The sequence below is a fragment of the Lepisma saccharinum genome, unplaced genomic scaffold, assembly GCF_977018435.1.
Source record: "Lepisma saccharinum unplaced genomic scaffold, izLepSacc3.1 HAP1_SCAFFOLD_680, whole genome shotgun sequence".
Classification (NCBI taxonomy): domain Eukaryota; kingdom Metazoa; phylum Arthropoda; class Insecta; order Zygentoma; family Lepismatidae; genus Lepisma; species Lepisma saccharinum.
The window spans coordinates 65,635-84,304 of NW_028143351.1; the positions used below are offsets into that span (position 1 = coordinate 65,635).

Sequence of the window (18,670 nt, forward strand, 5' to 3'; positions counted from 1 at the left end):
ACCTCTGCCCCATCTAATCAATGTTCTATGAACACAGGGAGGTAATGAAGCTCACTTCCCTTATGGACACCCTCAATTATACTTGTACCCTTGACTAGTATTTGTCTTACCGTTCTCCTCCATCAGTACATAATGAAAAAGTAGCAGCCTGTTTTGTGATGGTTTTTACAAAATTCCATGATTTTTCCATGGCTCTTTATTGTTTTGTTTTTTCCTGAAATTTTCAAGTTTTTCAGGTAATGACATTTTCAAATCTACACTAAATTAAATACGAAACTTGATGGTAATAAGAAACTGTTTAATTCCAAGTATTTCTGTATAAGTGTCAACAGCTTCTCCTTTCCTACAAAAAAAAGGAGAAAATATTAAGAAAGCTCACTCAATGCAAAAGAATGAAATGAGTTCACTTTCTGTCACGCAATTCATGAGATGAACTTTTGCACAAATTTCAGAATCACACACCTTGCACTGCAATAAAACTTGCACACAAAATCACAGCATCACACTTTTAAAGTACTTCACTTTTGCTTGGAGAAGCTGCCTAATTTCTTTAAAAGAAGATAAGTAACTCTCTTGTAGCTTTTTATTTACATGCAAGGCGAGAGACTCCCTAATGTTCATGTTGTCCTTAACTACACAATTCTGGTCACTACTATCGATGACTAAACTACCAAGGCTTGTGGATATCACACTTGATTCCAGTCTTGTCATTACGTCTTCCAACTTCTCAATCCCTTGCTGGAACTCTTCAGTCATTCTATTAAATGCTGCCACCATCTTCGGCTGAAACAAAATTCAATGGGATTTCATTACTTGGTTGATTATAATGTTAACTTTATTACATTTGCCATTTTGAACAAAATAATCAATTATTTAGTCAGTGTAGACTAATATTATTTATGGATGTTATGACAATATAAATAATACATTGCCATAACAACATTTCAAAAAGGTTAGGCTAAGTTCAAAGTTCTACATTTGTGCAATATTTATAATAAGTTAGTCATAACAGTTATATTTGACTGGCAATATGAAAAACAAATATCTTCAATCATGTGTGTTCTTTCAGACAACAAAGATATGATATATTCAAATTTATAATTAAATTTATTCAAATTGTGTACATTTGCATTGGCTTCAAGATTTATATACAAAGGTCAACTCTTTAAAATTGTTCAATGTTCAATGTGATGTCATACTTGGTATTTTGTATCAACATTCAAAAAATGGTAATTGTGATCAATAGATAAGTATATTGTAATATACATAGTAAAATAGCTATAACAGAGCAAATATGTACATTTACAACACAAACATTCAAGCTGTTAAGCACTTAGGGACAAAAATATAAAACAAAAACAATTGAAGATTGCACATACTAAAAAATCTGGCTTGAACTAGTGGCTCTGATACGAGTTGTCTGTGACTTTGTGAGGGCTGAAGATGGAACAAAGATAAGTACAAATTTAGCATTATGGAATGGGGATATATTTGTAGAATAATTGTTGCTTTTAAAGCATTAAACTTGGCAATGTGATAATAACTTGGATGCTAAAGTTATATAGAAGCCTTTTGTGACTTGAATGAACTTTGATCATGATATAATCTGATAAAGATTCGAAAGTTGTGGAATGACACTGATATGTATAATAGAGGCCATGTTGAATTGGAAGCAGTGAATAAGTATCTGTTTTCATATTGCTTAAGGGACTGGCTTGTGAATGTTACGGTTCCTCAAATGAGTGCTTGGAGGAAGGTCGCATAGAGTGACACTTATATGTTCTACGTTTGGAGGTGATTTGAGAAGATGATGAATTTCGAAAACTGAAGCTCAGAATTGTAGATACAAAGACTGGCTTTATCCTGGAAGGAGATAACAAAGATATATATATATATATATTTTCTTATGTATAGCATTGATATCTTATAAATATTCTTGTAAACAAAGGCATAATTTGATGCTATTGTAATTTTTGTTGTTTCTAGTTTTTTTCTTTCATTTTTATCAATATAATAATTATAAAGTTATCAGTATATGTAAATTTAAATTTCCTTTCCAATATAGCACCATAGCTACTACCTATTGTGCTGATTCTGAGTTTGAATTTTAATGACGAACATTGTTAAACTTAGATTATGAGGACTCAAATGGTACAATTATTGGATAGGAAAGAATAAGTTATTGAGTTGTGAATATTCTTGTTTCTGATATTAGTTTCAATACCTAACATTATGGAGAAGGAGATCACATTGGCTGACATTGTGATGATGCTCAAATCGCAGCAGGCGGAAATGAAAGAAGGTATCTCTGCAGTGCAAAGTGAAATGAAAGAAGGTATCTCTGCAGTGCAAGGTGAAATGATAGAAGGTATCTCTGCAGTGCAGAGTCAGATGAAAGAAAGCATTGACGCCAGTAAAGCTCAAAGTAAGGAACTTAGAGAAATTAAGGTAGATATTTCACAGTTCCGTAAGGAATGCTTAGATAGAACAGAAAAGTTAGAAAAGAAAGTTCAATTACTGGATCAAAGGATGAATGATGAGCTAGTTTATCTTGCTGCGGATATGGATAAAAAATTAGACGATACAGTTAGTAATTTATCCAAACAGTTTACTTCTCAACTGGATCAATGTCTTGAGGTTTGTGCTCAGTGTAGTGTATCACTTGGTACAGTAAGTAATGATCTAATTAAGTTACGAAGTGAAACCAATTATGCTAATTCAACTGAATCACAGGTTGATGTCAAATCTATTGGCATACAACATGATGAGGTTGATAAAGAAGTTATGTCTAGCAGTGCAAGGCATATTATTATCACTCGCGTTCCAGAGAATGGTGCAATTAGGAGTGATGTTGATAGTGATAAGTCGGTGGATATTAGTACAAGGCACAAGTATTATAGAGATGATGAATTGCATAAGTTGCATGATGTAAATAATAAAGGAAATATCAACTCTTCTTTGGAATTAGGTGTTAAGAATGCACTTCTACAAATAGAAACCAATATCATGAGTGTAGTTAATAATGCATTAACACCATTATCAACTCATGATATAATAGCAGTTAAAAATACAGCTAAAGCACAGAGTGACTTTACACCTCGAATGACTTCTCACACTGTAAATCAGAGACAACATACAGTTGGGAATAAAGATGAAGTTTGTCATGGTTCACCAAAAAGTAGTCTTGTTAGACATAATATAAGAGTGAATACTGAATCTGAGAGGTATAATAGTACAGATTCAGATCATGATAGAGAAAGTATGCTTAGTGGTCCATACCGAAATACAAGATTAGCATCTAAGCGTCGAAAATTGAGGAAGAACAAATCAGTTGCTAATAATAATGTTGATGACAAAATTTCATATGCACAACATGATGCTGGTCATATGAATATTGTTAGTCATTCAGTAGATGTTCCATTGACTAATTGTAATAAGAGTCAAATTAAAGTTCTCATTAAACCACAGGACTTGAGGCATTTCCTTCATTTTGATGGGATATCTTTAGAGTTTGCACCATCGGAATTCTTAGAAAAAGTAGAGGAAAATCTAGATATTTATGACATCAAAGAAAGTCAATTCTTGAAGTACATACCAAAACTTCTAACTGATTGTGCTAGAACTTGGTACTTAGAAGTAAAGAATCAGTTTACCACTTATTCTGAATTTAAAGAGGCTTTTTTGGCACATTATCAGAATGACCGCTGGAAATCAGTAAAGTTGACTCAAACTTTGAATTCTCCTTTTACAAAAGAGAGTAATGTAAGCCTGTTACAATATGCGAATAAGAACTACAAAATTTTGAAGTCTACTCAGCCTCATGCTGAAGAACCTCATTTGATAGCACAATTAGCCTCATTATTACCACACAGGATTAGTGAACACATGGTGATTAATAACGTACGTACATTGCACCAAACGTTGCAAGTAATTGAAAATTTTCAATCTTTAAGAAATAATCCTGCACGGTTCAATGACATGAACAGAAATAATTATAATCCAAAGAATAAGGCTAGAGTAGCAAATGTTTCATGTGCTAATGATCAAAATAGAAATAAGGATAGGTATTCTAATAAATTCTATAGAAATTCTAGGACTTTTTCTAATAATAACGAACAAACATCTTCTGATGTTAGTAATCAAATTCAACAGCAGCATGATAAACAATCATGTGATCCAATGGTGCAAAACACAGTATGCAGAGAGAGCAATAACAATGGTCCTGGTTATGATAAAATAGAATATTACCGATCAGATAGTGACGGTGGCCGTAGCAAAACTTATAGAAACTCTGCTTATACTCGGAGTTCAGCTTCTAATTGGAGACTCCAAAGCCAATAACAAAATTAAATTTAGGAATCAAATTAAATATTTAAGTAGGCATATACATGATATTTATTTATTTATTTTGTAATGTAAAATTAGTGATCTTGTGCAGAAGTTTCTTGCCCAAGTTAGACAAGTGCAAGTTGATGTTTCTTTAGCTGCTATATCTTACATAGATGTAGTAACTGCTTAACAAATCAACTTACAAGGGTGGTTGGTTGGGAGTATCTTCTAGACTGTTGGTCTAGGGAGGTATATTTGGCCACAGTACTACTGTTCATCTTGATGGACAAAAAATACAATATAATATTTTGAAGTATAAGTTTGTGATTTATTTTATGCACAATTTAGTTGCATGATCACTATATTTAAGTTTATTATACTTAAATATAACTCCGCATGTTTGTGGGAAACTTGGCATTATTATGCACAACAAAAGCAAATTTTAAAACACTTTAATAGTTCATCTATGTAACAAACTTGAATAGCTGGTGAAAGATGTTACCCAAGATGTTAGTTAAGCAGTGGTAGTGTACCAAGAATGTAAGTGCATTTAAAATGCTTATATACGAGAATTATTTTATATGCTATTAGGGAATTGTTAAGTCAATAATTCCTGAAGATGAATTGTTTTCTCGTATATTTTATGAAGTTGACATGTAGCAGAGACGTCCACTAGATGATCCAAGCTCGTCACTCATAATTCCATGCCACAGTTGCATGAAAGCATTGTGAAGTGTTCACGTAAAGGCAATAGTAAGTCCTATTGTGACACTTAATGCAGAAATATTTATTATATGAATATATATATATATATATATTTTTATGATGCACATGTATCTTTGGTGCTTTATCAAGTTTGGATTCTTCCAATAGTAATCGTGTAGTGTTGATAGGTTAGGTATTTATGATTTCAAATACACTTATCAAGCTAAGCCACACGATGATGCTGCTATATATGATGATTGAAGGTTGACTATTTCCACATCTTAGGGGTATAAATTTATGAAGAAAAGATACATATTAAGACCAGTTATACTAGTTTTTACAGGGAATGTAATGTTCCATTTATGTTATAATATAAATGTACTTAATTACATAAGTGATTACTCTGAGCCACGTGTCTTATATTGATAATGATCGTAAGTATCAAGTATTTTTTGAGATAACCATTCTTACCATGTTTTCGATTAAAACTATGTTAGATATATTTCTGATGACTTCTGAAGTCACACATGACTACGTTAAAAAGGTTTTAGTCAATTAAGCTTCAGAGATTTGTTATTTTATCAATGCACTTGCTAGGATAAAATATTTATACAGAATGTGATGAAATTTTGTTGGTATGAGGTATATTTTAGTTGTTTTATTCTAAATGAGCAACAACGTTAATTTGTGAATTCCTATTAAAACATATCAAAGGACTTTGACATGATCATATGATATCTTTGCACTTGAAGATATTATAGTAATGAGCTTTCACAAGGTATTGTCAGTGTGATGTCATTCTCTATAAGTGTGATCTATATTAAGAGTAGACACAGATTGATTAATTATTTGACAATATCAGATAGTATTTTCTCAATTGCAAACTCAAAGCAATTCTGATAATCGAAAATTGATTCATGGTTGTAAATTCTTTTTAATATACACATGTATATGTTTGACAGTGTTATGCATGTGAGATTATATATCCAATATTTATTTTCATACTTCATAAATGTATAATGTAATATTTTCTTCATCATTACAAAACATGATAATGATATCTTAACTGATAACATATTGTTTATTTTGTTGCTTTGAAGGACAAAAGATACTGCTTTGTTTCACAACCATACCCATGGAGGGTTGGTTGGTTGAGTTCTTCGCTTAGACTGTTGTTTAAGGGTGTCACAGTGAGTCACAGTACTTTATGCACAATTTTTCTTTAATCAGATGTCAATGTAAAAATTTTCTCATTTTTCATGCTTCTTTCCTTGAGTCTGAAACTTTTATTCAGGTATGAAGTATTCATGTGTAGAGTTTGCCTTAAGTTGATCCTCATTCATATATCTTGATCCTTAGTTGTGATTAACGGTGGAAAAATTCAATATAACAAATATTCTTTGTTATGTGCATTTTGGGTGCAAAAAATGTATAATATAATGTGATAGCATGTGCATAATAGATTTTAATGCTATGCTTTAGCTGTGGCTTAAAAACATTTACTAGAGCTCTAAGATTCCAAGAATTGGATTGTAGGCTCCAATAGAAATAAACTTGACAAGAAGCAAAGACGTATTGATCCAAGCTTAAGTCAAGTAGTAGGTTCCTTTAAAATGCTAGAATGCATTATGGCTCCAAAATGTGTTCACAAAGGGCAGAATAGGAAATTCGTGCAGTGACTCTGTGAGTTCAGGAACAACAGTTATTTGAGATTTATAATTTTTGTGCACACATCATAATTTATACATTTCTTGCATGAATTGATTTGTGATGTAAGAAATCTTAGTTTCGACAGTCTGTAAATCTGAGGATGTTTGCTTTTGATGCAGGGACTTAGATTCTTGTCTTGTTAGCTGATGTTACTAGACAAATGGATGATTACACAATGAAACTTAGTTGGATCATAGGTAACTTACTCTACATATAGAAAATTATAATTAATATATTTTTGGCTAAATAAAGATTAATATAGAAATTATGCTGTCAGATTAAGAATGAAGTTCTGAATGGTGCTTCATTGGTTGATAATAAATAAAAATGTTATGTAGCTACATTGTTTTATGTAAAAATGGTTCATATGGAACTTCATTAGATAATTGTTGGTATGTACAACTTGATTTTTTTTGTTTGTTTTTCAACATTATTATGTACTAAAAACTCACTATGTGTAGTTGCACTGTATTGGTTCATGATGAACATGTTCTTGTTCTATTGTTGGAAAACAAATATTCAGTTATACTCATTAAAAAAAAATATTCAGTTATACTCAGTTGATTATAATGCTAAACATGAAAACAGTTTGTAAATATAGAGGCATTATATTAATTATTATATGTTAAAAGTCTCAGTAGTGCTCAGATCTGTTGTTGTGGGTTCGTCCCTTGTTGAGGCCAGTATGACAATATAAATAATACATTGCCATAACAACATTTCAAAAAGGTTAGGCTAAGTTCAAAGTTCTACATTTGTGCAATATTTATAATAAGTTAGTCATAACAGTTATATTTGACTGGCAATATGAAAAACAAATATCTTCAATCATGTGTGTTCTTTCAGACAACAAAGATATGATATATTCAAATTTATAATTAAATTTATTCAAATTGTGTACATTTGCATTGGCTTCAAGATTTATATACAAAGGTCAACTCTTTAAAATTGTTCAATGTTCAATGTGATGTCATACTTGGTATTTTGTATCAACATTCAAAAAATGGTAATTGTGATCAATAGATAAGTATATTGTAATATACATAGTAAAATAGCTATAACAGAGCAAATATGTACATTTACAACACAAACATTCAAGCTGTTAAGCACTTAGGGACAAAAATATAAAACAAAAACAATTGAAGATTGCACATACTAAAAAATCTGGCTTGAACTAGTGGCTCTGATACGAGTTGTCTGTGACTTTGTGAGGGCTGAAGATGGAACAAAGATAAGTACAAATTTAGCATTATGGAATGGGGATATATTTGTAGAATAATTGTTGCTTTTAAAGCATTAAACTTGGCAATGTGATAATAACTTGGATGCTAAAGTTATATAGAAGCCTTTTGTGACTTGAATGAACTTTGATCATGATATAATCTGATAAAGATTCGAAAGTTGTGGAATGACACTGATATGTATAATAGAGGCCATGTTGAATTGGAAGCAGTGAATAAGTATCTGTTTTCATCTTGCTTAAGGGACTGGCTTGTGAATGTTACGGTTCCTCAAATGAGTGCTTGGAGGAAGGTCGCATAGAGTGACACTTATATGTTCTACGTTTGGAGGTGATTTGAGAAGATGATGAATTTCGAAAACTGAAGCTCAGAATTGTAGATACAAAGACTGGCTTTATCCTGGAAGGAGATAACAAAGATATATATATATATATATTTTCTTATGTATAGCATTGATATCTTATAAATATTCTTGTAAACAAAGGCATAATTTGATGCTATTGTAATTTTTGTTTCTAGTTTTTTTCTTTCATTTTTATCAATATAATAATTATAAAGTTATCAGTATATGTAAATTTAAATTTCCTTTCCAATATAGCACCATAGCTACTACCTATTGTGCTGATTCTGAGTTTGAATTTTAATGACGAACATTGTTAAAATGTGCAAGATGAGATTATCAACACATGGCTTTACTGTTTCAATGCTTAGAGCATTGGAATTTGGTTTTTGACAAAAACACAAAATGTGAAAACACATTGTAATGTTAATTTTTCATATTTCTGAAAGGTGTGAGGTGCATTTTCCTACCCAGTTTTGTCACGAAATGAACTGTGAAATAGACTCTTACACATGAAATTTAGAGTTTATTTGATTTGATTTGGTGTTTTAAGTCCACTTTGTGCGCAGTAAGGCTAATCGAGACTGGATGTACAGTTTATAATGGGATCCGAACCACTATGTGCCTCCACCGGGGATCGATCCCGGGACCCCTTGATTACAAAGCAACGATCCTACCACTACACCATCGGGGAGGCCCTTTAGAGTTTATTTACCGACACAACACTTTCTGAAGTTTGAATGATCCTGTTATGCAATTCATGGAAAATTGATCAATTCTGATGTAAATATTTGAAGAAAAAATAGACGCCTTTATACAGGAATAAACTTAATACTCTGGTAACTACATACAAGTGCTATTAGAAGGCATGTGTTTATTTTGTGTAATAAGTGCAGTTTTTAAATCAAATTTAGGATAATATTCACAATTTAATACCTTTTTCACCACTACAACAGTATATTTACAGCCTTTGAACCCGAAATTGACTGCTTTTGTGCAAAAATTTTGCTTTTTTCAATCATAAATGTGCAAATAAAACATTATCATGATGTTGCAAGTTGAACTACTTCAATTTTGACTTGAATAAACCCATTCAAAATTAAATCCAAACAAAATCTCCCTCTCTCGGCACACTTAAGCACATCTGACATGCAATAAATAGAGTTCTACAACCTGCGTTAGAAAAGATGCACATGTATGAGCTATTTCTATACTAAAGAAAAAGACACTTATATTGTTCAAACTTAAGTTTAATTCATGTTTGTGGAATAAAACACACTGTAGACAATAATTAGACATAATAGAGTTCCTAATTTTTATCCGTGAAACTTACTTGTCGAGTTTCTATTAGCGTAGGAGGTCTCTGCCACCGTATGCTTGGGAACTTGTTGCTTCACTTCTGGGTTGGCTTCCGGCCATGGAAATTAATAGAAACTCTACAAGTAATGTTCCGTGGATAATAATTAGTAACTCGATTGAGTTTAATTGTAAGTTTAAATTCTATTTTTCCCTGTGATGAAATTAGTTGTTCTTTTTTCAATGCCACTGATAATTTACGTACTGTCAAGATGATGTTTGAAATTTGTAGTAGGAAGCTTAAACCTTTGAGAACTTCCATATTTCCAACAGAAATCAAATCAGATCAGATTTCAGAAAGAATAGATAATTAAATGAATGGTAATACTCGCCTGTTGTATACTTGAGCACTCTTTCTTCTTCTTCCCTTTTTTGACTAGAGGAGCTTTCAGTGGCCGAAGTAAACAATGGCAGACTCCGCAAAGTAACGCCATAAAGCTCATCATCTGAAACAAACAACACCAAAGTCCCTCAGGTTTACCTGCTCCACATTATCACACTGCATGACTTTCCAAGATTTCAAACAAGTTGTATAGCAACTTACCTTCTGTTAGAAAATGCAATGGCTATTCTTCTCCCACTTATAATGATCTTTTATTACTATTAAATAATAGGTGCTAACCTAAAACATTATATTCGATAATTTCTTATCATGTTATACACAATTCGTCATCTGAACTCACATTATTAGAGAGGTTGTTTCCGATTTATGGTGGAGATTTCAAACTGCACCTACCTTAAGAGAAACCATGTATGACAAAATTAATACATTGTCATAATAACATTTGAAAATGGTTAGGCTAAGTTCAGAGTTCCACATTTGTGCCATACTTAATAATTTTGGTCATAGGATTGCTCACAATTTATTCATATAATGCAATTAAGTGTCTGAAATTACTATTTAAACAAATTTTATTAAATATGATGTTTAAAAAAGCCAATTTGTATATCATGACAAAATTATCAAATTGTGCAATATTTTGAATTCATATTTATAACAGTTATTTTTGATTGATATTACGAAAAATAACCATATCTTCAATCATATGTGTTCCTTCAGACAAGCAAGATAAGATACATTCAAATTTATAATTAATTTTATCAAAATTGTTTACATTTGCACCAAGGTTCATATACAAAGGTCAACTGTTTAAAATTGTTCAATGTATAATATGATGTCATTCTTGGTATTTTGTATCAACATTCAAAAAATGGTACAGTAGACTCGCGATTATCCGAGCTAATTGGAACCGAGACTACCTCGGATAAGGAAAAAAACTCTGATAATACGGAGATAATGTGCTAATAGGTCGTAAATGATGAAACAACACTTAAAACTGTCTAGTAATTATTTATTACTAGTACAACATAAATGAGAAGATTACTTTTTCAAAAAGTCTTTCATAGTTTTTTGGACACACCTTTTCCGTTTACCACTCATACTACATTACTGGCTTAGAATAGACCTATACACAGATTTAAACACCACCGTAACAATCGGATACACTGACAATGTAACGAACACGTGCAGCGCGGACGGTGACTTGACTCCAACTTACTAGTAAACAAACAGGGGGTGTGTTATGAAGCACGATGTTTTCCACCCACTCCCTTGGTTAATCGGGACTCTACTGTAATTGTAATCACTAGATAAGTATATTATTATATACATTGCAAAATAGCTGTAACAGAGCAAAACAATTGAAGATAACAAATACTAAAAAATCTTGCTTAAACTAGTTGCTCTGATACTAGTTCTCTGGCTTTTGAGTAATCTCATGATGTATGGAAGATAAGTAAAAATGTGGCTATTGGTGAAGGATTACTATTTGTATAAATCTTGATATTTTGAAAGATTATACTTTGCAAGTTAATCTTTAATAGTTTGTTGAAACTATATAGAGACATTTTTGTTTATAACAGAATCTTGAAAATACATTTATAATAGCATAATCTTTTAAAAGATTTGGAACTTGTGAAAAGTGCTAAGTTTAAATTTGAAGCAGGAAATTATTATCTGCTTGCATCTGCATTATCAAGCTAGTAGATGAATAATGCATTACCTCAAATGAATGTTTTGAGAAATAAGACTTAAAGTGAGAGAAATATCTTCTGCATTTTGGATGTGAATTAACCATATGTGAAGTTTAAAAAATTCAAGAATGGAAGCCATCTTGTAAACCTGGTTGAAGAAATCGACATATTGAGTATACTCAGATGTAGAACTCGTGCATGCTAAAATATAAGAAAAAGACTTACTCTACCTCAAAAGGAGATAATAAAGAAATATTCTTGTTAACAAATGCATAATTTGATGCTGTTGTAACTTTTGTTATTTCTTGTTTTTTATCAATATAATTTTCATAAAAATACTTATAATTGTTTGAGTATAAACACTATTCACCAGCATATGTAAGCTGGTATTACTTTTCAACATATATCCATAGCTTCCTACTGTGCTTGATTTGAATTCTGACAGGTATATAAATAAAATGATGTGCCAATCATTACTTCATATTTAACCGAGGGCATTTATCAAAGTTATTGATTAGTGAGATAGATTAACTGAACTGTCTTCTCGATATTTAGTCTCACTGTCTGCATCTCACTTTCTTCTCTTTTCATCACATTTATCGTAATACATGTTGCCACCATCGAGAGTGCTCTATTTGGTGACCCTGCATCTTGGCAATTGGCAGACACCGAAGTTTCCACTGTAGGAGACTGGCACGAAGTGTAGTCATGTCCAGCCTCAACCACTCCTCCTGACAGGCTTTTCATTGCCCTTCAATGGTGGAGTGTCTCCTTTGAGACAAGGCTCATTTCAGTAGACCGAAGGTGCAAAAGTCCATCGAGGAGGCATCAGGTGACTTCAGTGGAATGTCTGTAACAGGGGAATGGCACAAATTCCAGTTTCTTCTGCCATTTGTTGGAGGAAGAGGCAGATTGAGTGAGATGTGCGACTTGATGCCTTGCTTTGATGCACCCACACACCCTTGTGTCGCTTTTCCAAACCCAAATCTTAGTGAATGATGGTGTGCATCGTCTTCAATGATGTTTGTAGTCAGTTCGCGATACTTCTCTGTGTGGCTGGATCCTCCCTGGTGACCAGCACCCTGATGTCCCGAATTGTAGCTGGTGTGAGACTAGTGGCAGGCCGAGGGTGTGCCTGTTTCTGCCCCACAGGGATCATCCAATGGCTCGCCTTACCTGCCCCTTTACACACCCGTGATATGCCATTTTTGGACACAGTGAATCCACGCTCCTTGAACAGTTAAATAATGGCACCATAACTGTAGTTATTCCGGAAACGGAATGATCACGTCCGTACCTAAACATATGAACAAGTCAAAATAGGTCCATCTCAAATAATAAAAAGCTTTTACTGAAATTCAATGTTGTTACGGAGTTTCTTGTACATGGTGGGCCAAAAGTCACAATAGCATCTTGAATCGACATTTATTCCTACAAATAAAAAGAAATAAAAACCTGCTGACATACCTCTGTTCTTACAACTTACCTCAATGATGTTTACTGTCTTCTCTAGTATACATTTCCACCTTGTGAATTCAAAAGCGCTCTCATCGTGGCATTCATTCTTGAAGTCTGTTACGACCGACAACACTTTCTGAGAAATTCTGTCCATTGCATCCACCACTCTCTCACTGTCGGCCTTCCCCACAAACTGTTCCAGAGTGGTCACCAGCTCCAGCATCTCCAGCAACAGATGGCAGCAGCGGCTCCCCACAAAGCCGTGCACGCGTGATGGAAGGGGCGCTGATATGTACTGGAAGATTAACACATTTCTTGCAATAAACGAACTTTTAGTGAAATTCCATACCCACAATCAAAACACTTCTATTTACATCAAACATGTTCTTCTTCCATTGAGGAAGTAAGTCACTTTCTATTAGGTACATCTGACAGCACAGCATTTCCCGCCAAAATAACGAGGAAAAGGAAACTGATTATTTTCTTCATAAAATTACTTATTCCTGTTTAGGGAATGAAAGATGCAACTTACTAACCTTTCTGTGGAACTACTTATACGAGGATCGTTCAAGGAAAAGTTTCATTTTTTTATTTTTTATTATTATTATTATTATTATTATTATTATTATTTTTTTGAGAAAGTACGAGCCCGAGAAATGAAATGAAACTAGCAATGTTCTTTCGTCTTCCCTCTACATTTACACACAATGTAATGTTCGTGCGGGCGGGCTACCACGCATGCGTGGCACATGATTAGCGTGAGTCATGCAGTGAGAAACATGCCCTGGCCATAAGGAGTAGCAAGTCATGGCAGAACAACGCGTTTTGGCGGTGTGGAGTAAAGAATAGATTAGTTCTGTGATCCGGTATGAGTGGCCAAATGGTCTTGCTCCTATCGACATTCACAGGAAGCTGGTTGTTGGTTATGGAGAGACTGTAATGTCAGTGTCAGTCAGGTTTCATCACGTTGAGTCGCACGACAACTCACTGCAGAACATCTCACGACGCATAGGACATGTTGCCTGGATTCTCTGACCCGGTACCACAATGAAGGGAACAAGTTTCTCTGCCACATTGTGACTCAGGATGAGAGCTTCGTTCATCACTACACTCCAGAATTCAAACGGACGTTGATGGAATGGAAACAGCCGTGAAAAGTGTTCTTTGTTCCCTGGACCCCGAATTTATGGCTTTCAAAAACTTGTGCAACGATGGGACAAATGCTTGTGCCGACTTGGAAATTATGTTGAAAAGTGAGAAAGGAGCATGCTACTTGGTGCAACTTGATTTTTGTCTAACTTAAGAAATAAATTTTTTGCAACATAGGGAAACTTTTTCCTTGAACGACCCTAGTAACAATGACCCCCTCACTCCCAACAGAGATGGGTTATCATTACAGTTACTTATTTATGCAAAAAAGGACAGTGTAAAGAAAACTAACATCAAAAGCATGAATGTTTCATGTGGTACTATTATTGCAAATGAAAATGTGTGGATAAAAGACTCTGGTACAACGAATCATATGATTCCAAATGAAAATTATTTCTTTAACAATTGATAAGGAATCGTGTGCTGAAAAAAATACCACAGCTGATGGTACGACAACGCCAATAACTGGAAAGGTTATGGTTGAAGCAAAAATCAAAAATAATAAGGGTGTACTTGGTGAATTTGAAGCTAAAAATTCTTGTTTTGTTCCTGGTTTGAAACATGGAATTTTGTCAGTGAAACAGTTAACAAAAAGGGTTGTTGTATTTATGAGTATGGGAACAAATTGATTCAGGCTGAAATGCAAGGTAGATTATATGTTGTAAATACATTAAGTCAGGGTTTAAAGTGTGCTGAATCATTAGATTTGTGGCATCGGCATTTCATGCATGTAGGGAAGCATAAAATTCTAAAAATGGCAAAGCCAGAGACTATGTTAGGTCTTAATTGTAAATTCGATAAGCTCATATTTGCGACTTACTCACGTTATGTATATTAGAAGTACAATATAAAAAATATATATATACTATGAAATATTTATGTTTCATGAGTAACTGTTTTGTGAAAAAACAATGTTTCGTGAGTGTATCTGTTTTATGAAAAGAAAAAGAAACAATGTTTCGGGATCCTACTGTTTCCTTCTTCAGGTTTTAGTCTAGGCCAGTATGATCACTGGCATACTTCGTGACAGAGAGCATGGCAGTGTGAAGTCGTTTTTAACGTGTTTCGTGTGTAAAGTTTTTTATGGACTCTTTAGATTTGTAGTTTTTAAAGTTAGGATTAGAACATGAAGGTTTTACGTGTATGGGGTCAGTTGATATGGAGTCAACTTTTCATTTTTTTTAAACCAGTTTTACCTGTCACCTTAATCCTTGCCTTAATTGATGCGGCTATGTGGTGATCATACTGGCCTAGACAAAAAACTGAAGGGAAAGTTTTTTTGTTTTTTCGCAAAACAGATACTCATGAAATGTAAGTATTTCATAGTATTTATATTTTCTTATATTGTACTTCTAATATAAATTAGATAAGCCAACACCATGTAATAGTTGCCTAACAGGAAAGTCAACCAGGCAACCATTTATGAGTAGTTATGACACAAAAAAGAAAACATCAATACCAATACTCGAACTATTGCAGACTGAAAAAGTCTATGTATGGCTTAAAGCAAAGTGGAAGATGTTGGACTGAATATTTGGATGAGAGACTAAGAAAGAAAGGTTTATTAGAAACAAAGTTGATCCTTGTGTTTACAGCTTAGACTCAAACGAGGGAAGATTGATACAAATACTATATGTTGATGATATACTAGCCATATCACAAAATGAAGCAGCAAGACAGTGGTTGAAGACGTTTGGAATAGTGTTTCAAAGTGAAATATATGGGATTAGCACAGGAAAATTATGTTGATCGCTGGTGAAAAGATCTGAATTACAAAATGCCAAGGATGTCAAAACACCAATGGATATTCAACCTGAATTCTCAGATGAAGACGGACAGAAAGTTGATGTTCCTTGTCGAGAGCTTATTGGTGGGCTATTATATTTATCTCAAAGGTCCAGACCAGATATAGCATTTGCCATTGGTAAAGTAGCACAATATTGTTCCAAATATAACAGAAAACTTTGGAAGGCAGCTGAGGGAATTCTTCGATATGTGAAAACTACCAAACATTATGGCATTACATATCAACCTGTAGGAAAACCAATGGTGGCATACTGCGATGCTGACTGGGCGAACTGTGAAGAGGATCGCAAGAACACCATTATTTACTTACATAGTCATTTTTGGAAAATGCTCCCATTATTTCGAAAAGCATGAAGCAAACAACAATTACATTAAGTACTTAGCATTAGCATCTTGTGCACATGAAATTACTTGGATGAAGCAAATGCTGAATTCACTTAAATTAGAAGATGCAGATGTGGAACCAACAGTGATCAAAAGTGACAGTCAAGCAGCCATTGCACATACTAAGAACTTTATGGATAAGTCAAGAACCAAGTATATTGCAAAGAGAGGAAGTAATGGAAGGAGTTGTGGAAGTGCAATTTGTATCAAGTGAAAACAATCCAAATCACTATGTTGTAATCTGAATGAGAAACATTGTAAGAGTATTACTCATAATGCTGTTTAAAAGGAAATGGTGCGAAATGATATTAGATGTTTGTAAGATATCATTACAAGGGGGAGATTGTAGAAGATATTTGTTTCAGTAACTTTGTTTTTAAAAATTTACTATGAGCTGGCAACTGTGACCAGGCAGTAATCTGTTTTTTTTTTCTCTACTGCAAGAATGCCAAATCCGTTTTTTGTTTTTCATGCATGTAAAGCTTTCTTCTATTTACTATTTTGTTCTACTGTTTGAAATTTCCGTTAGTTTGTTAATAAATAATTCAACACAACTGTTGATGAATCTATCAAAGTACACATTTTCCATCACATAGTGTATCAACCTTGAGTGTCCTGTCCACTATAAGTTTGTGCCACATGGTCTGGGTAGATGATGGGAATCTGTATGTTGACCAGCTACAGTTTTGCGATGTCCTCCTCCAGTTGCCAGATTTATTGAGCCAAAAAAGGCTTCATGCCATACAACAATGCCCACATGAGAGGTCATGCATAGTCTTCCACAAAATTCAGGAATTGGATGGCAACACCCAGCTTATAACTTCCACTTCTTGAGAGCAGGTAGTTTAATTCACAGAGTTTTTTTGCTGAATGTGGTGGAGGGATGAACATGGTACCCAAACAGTGGATTGCCCAGCATTTTCAAAAGAGGGTGCAATACTTTTAACATTGTCCAAAAAATAGCCCAATTCGACTAATGCTTACCCCCTGCTTCATTTTGCCATCTTTTCCTGCCTTTGGCATTCTTTTTTAGGAATACTGTGCCAAACCAACCCCAACCCTCTACATTTCTGCACACCACCCTATTCACCGTGAAGTATTTTTTATTGATTTGGTTTATTTTACTTGGCTAATTGCGAAGATGAGGATGAGTGACGATACAGGATTTGTCCAATAAGTATTGGGATTGATTTTGTCCGGCCAATGGGAAGGGGTGGAGGGTGGTCTCTGTGGGTGGGATTGGTGTCGCGGGATGTCACTTGAGCTAGGAGACCCAGCTCAGTTGCCTCCGAACCTTTGGAGTGGGTAGGTCCTGCCTGAAGTGAAAGTGTGTTTAGTGCTCGCGTCGAGAGTCAAGATGCAGCGAACCATTGAGCAGTGTTGTGCCATCAAATTTTGTGTTAAACTGAACAAATCTACTACGGAGACTTTTGATATGAATCATGAGGCTTACAAGGACGCATGTTTTTGAGTGGCATAAAAAATTCAAAGATGGCCGGGAAGACGTCGAAGACGAACAACGCCTCTCCTCAAACAAAAAAGGCCCACATGAGCAAATCAAGAGTGAAATTGATACTAGTCATCTTTTTTGACGGAAAAGGTGTGGTGTACAAGGAGTTTATGCTTGCTGGACAAACAGTGAACGGGAAATTTTACGCAGAAGTGCTCGAACGTTTGAGGATTACAGTCCGCTGCATCCAAAGGGAGATCGCCGATTCTTGGCTGCTGCATCACAACAATGCACCCAGTCACACGTCGCTAATTGTGAGGCCAAACACAATATGGCAATGCTGCCGCAAGCCCCCTACAGTCCAGATATGGCTCCCCCCCCCCCCCAACGACTTCTTTTTGTTCCCTCGGATCAAAAGGTGCCTGAAAGGGCATCGTTTCGGGGACGATTGAGGCGGTCGAAGCAGCTTCGACGGGGTGCCTGAACAGCCTTGCGGTTGCCAACTTCCAGGGGTCGTATGAAGAGTGGAAAAAGTGCTGGCAGCGGTGTATTGATGCAGGAGGGTCATTTTTTTAAGAATATTAACACACTTTACATATATCTTCAATAAATTTCTTTTTTAGGACTTCAGTCCCGATCAGTGGTGGCAATTGGATTCCAAAACCAGGGGGCAAGGTGCCAAAACTAGGGGCAGGGGCAAAGACAGTA

The 18,670-nt window shown here is 34.4% G+C and overlaps 1 protein-coding gene across 1 annotated transcript in view; it reads right to left on the bottom strand.

The window, feature by feature from the left end:
• Window positions 1–277: 277 nt before the first annotated feature.
• Window positions 278–18,670, bottom strand: part of LOC145983128 (N-alpha-acetyltransferase 25, NatB auxiliary subunit-like) — a 50,208-nt gene continuing 31,815 nt past the window's right edge. Inside the window, exons 14-16 of the mRNA XM_083116408.1 lie at window positions 13,202–13,468; window positions 10,014–10,127; window positions 278–783 (exon numbers count right to left, since the gene is read on the bottom strand). Coding sequence (XP_082972534.1) covers window positions 493–783; window positions 10,014–10,127; window positions 13,202–13,468 — 672 coding nt within the window. The 3' untranslated portion in view covers window positions 278–492. The remainder of the gene's footprint in view (window positions 784–10,013; window positions 10,128–13,201; window positions 13,469–18,670) is intronic.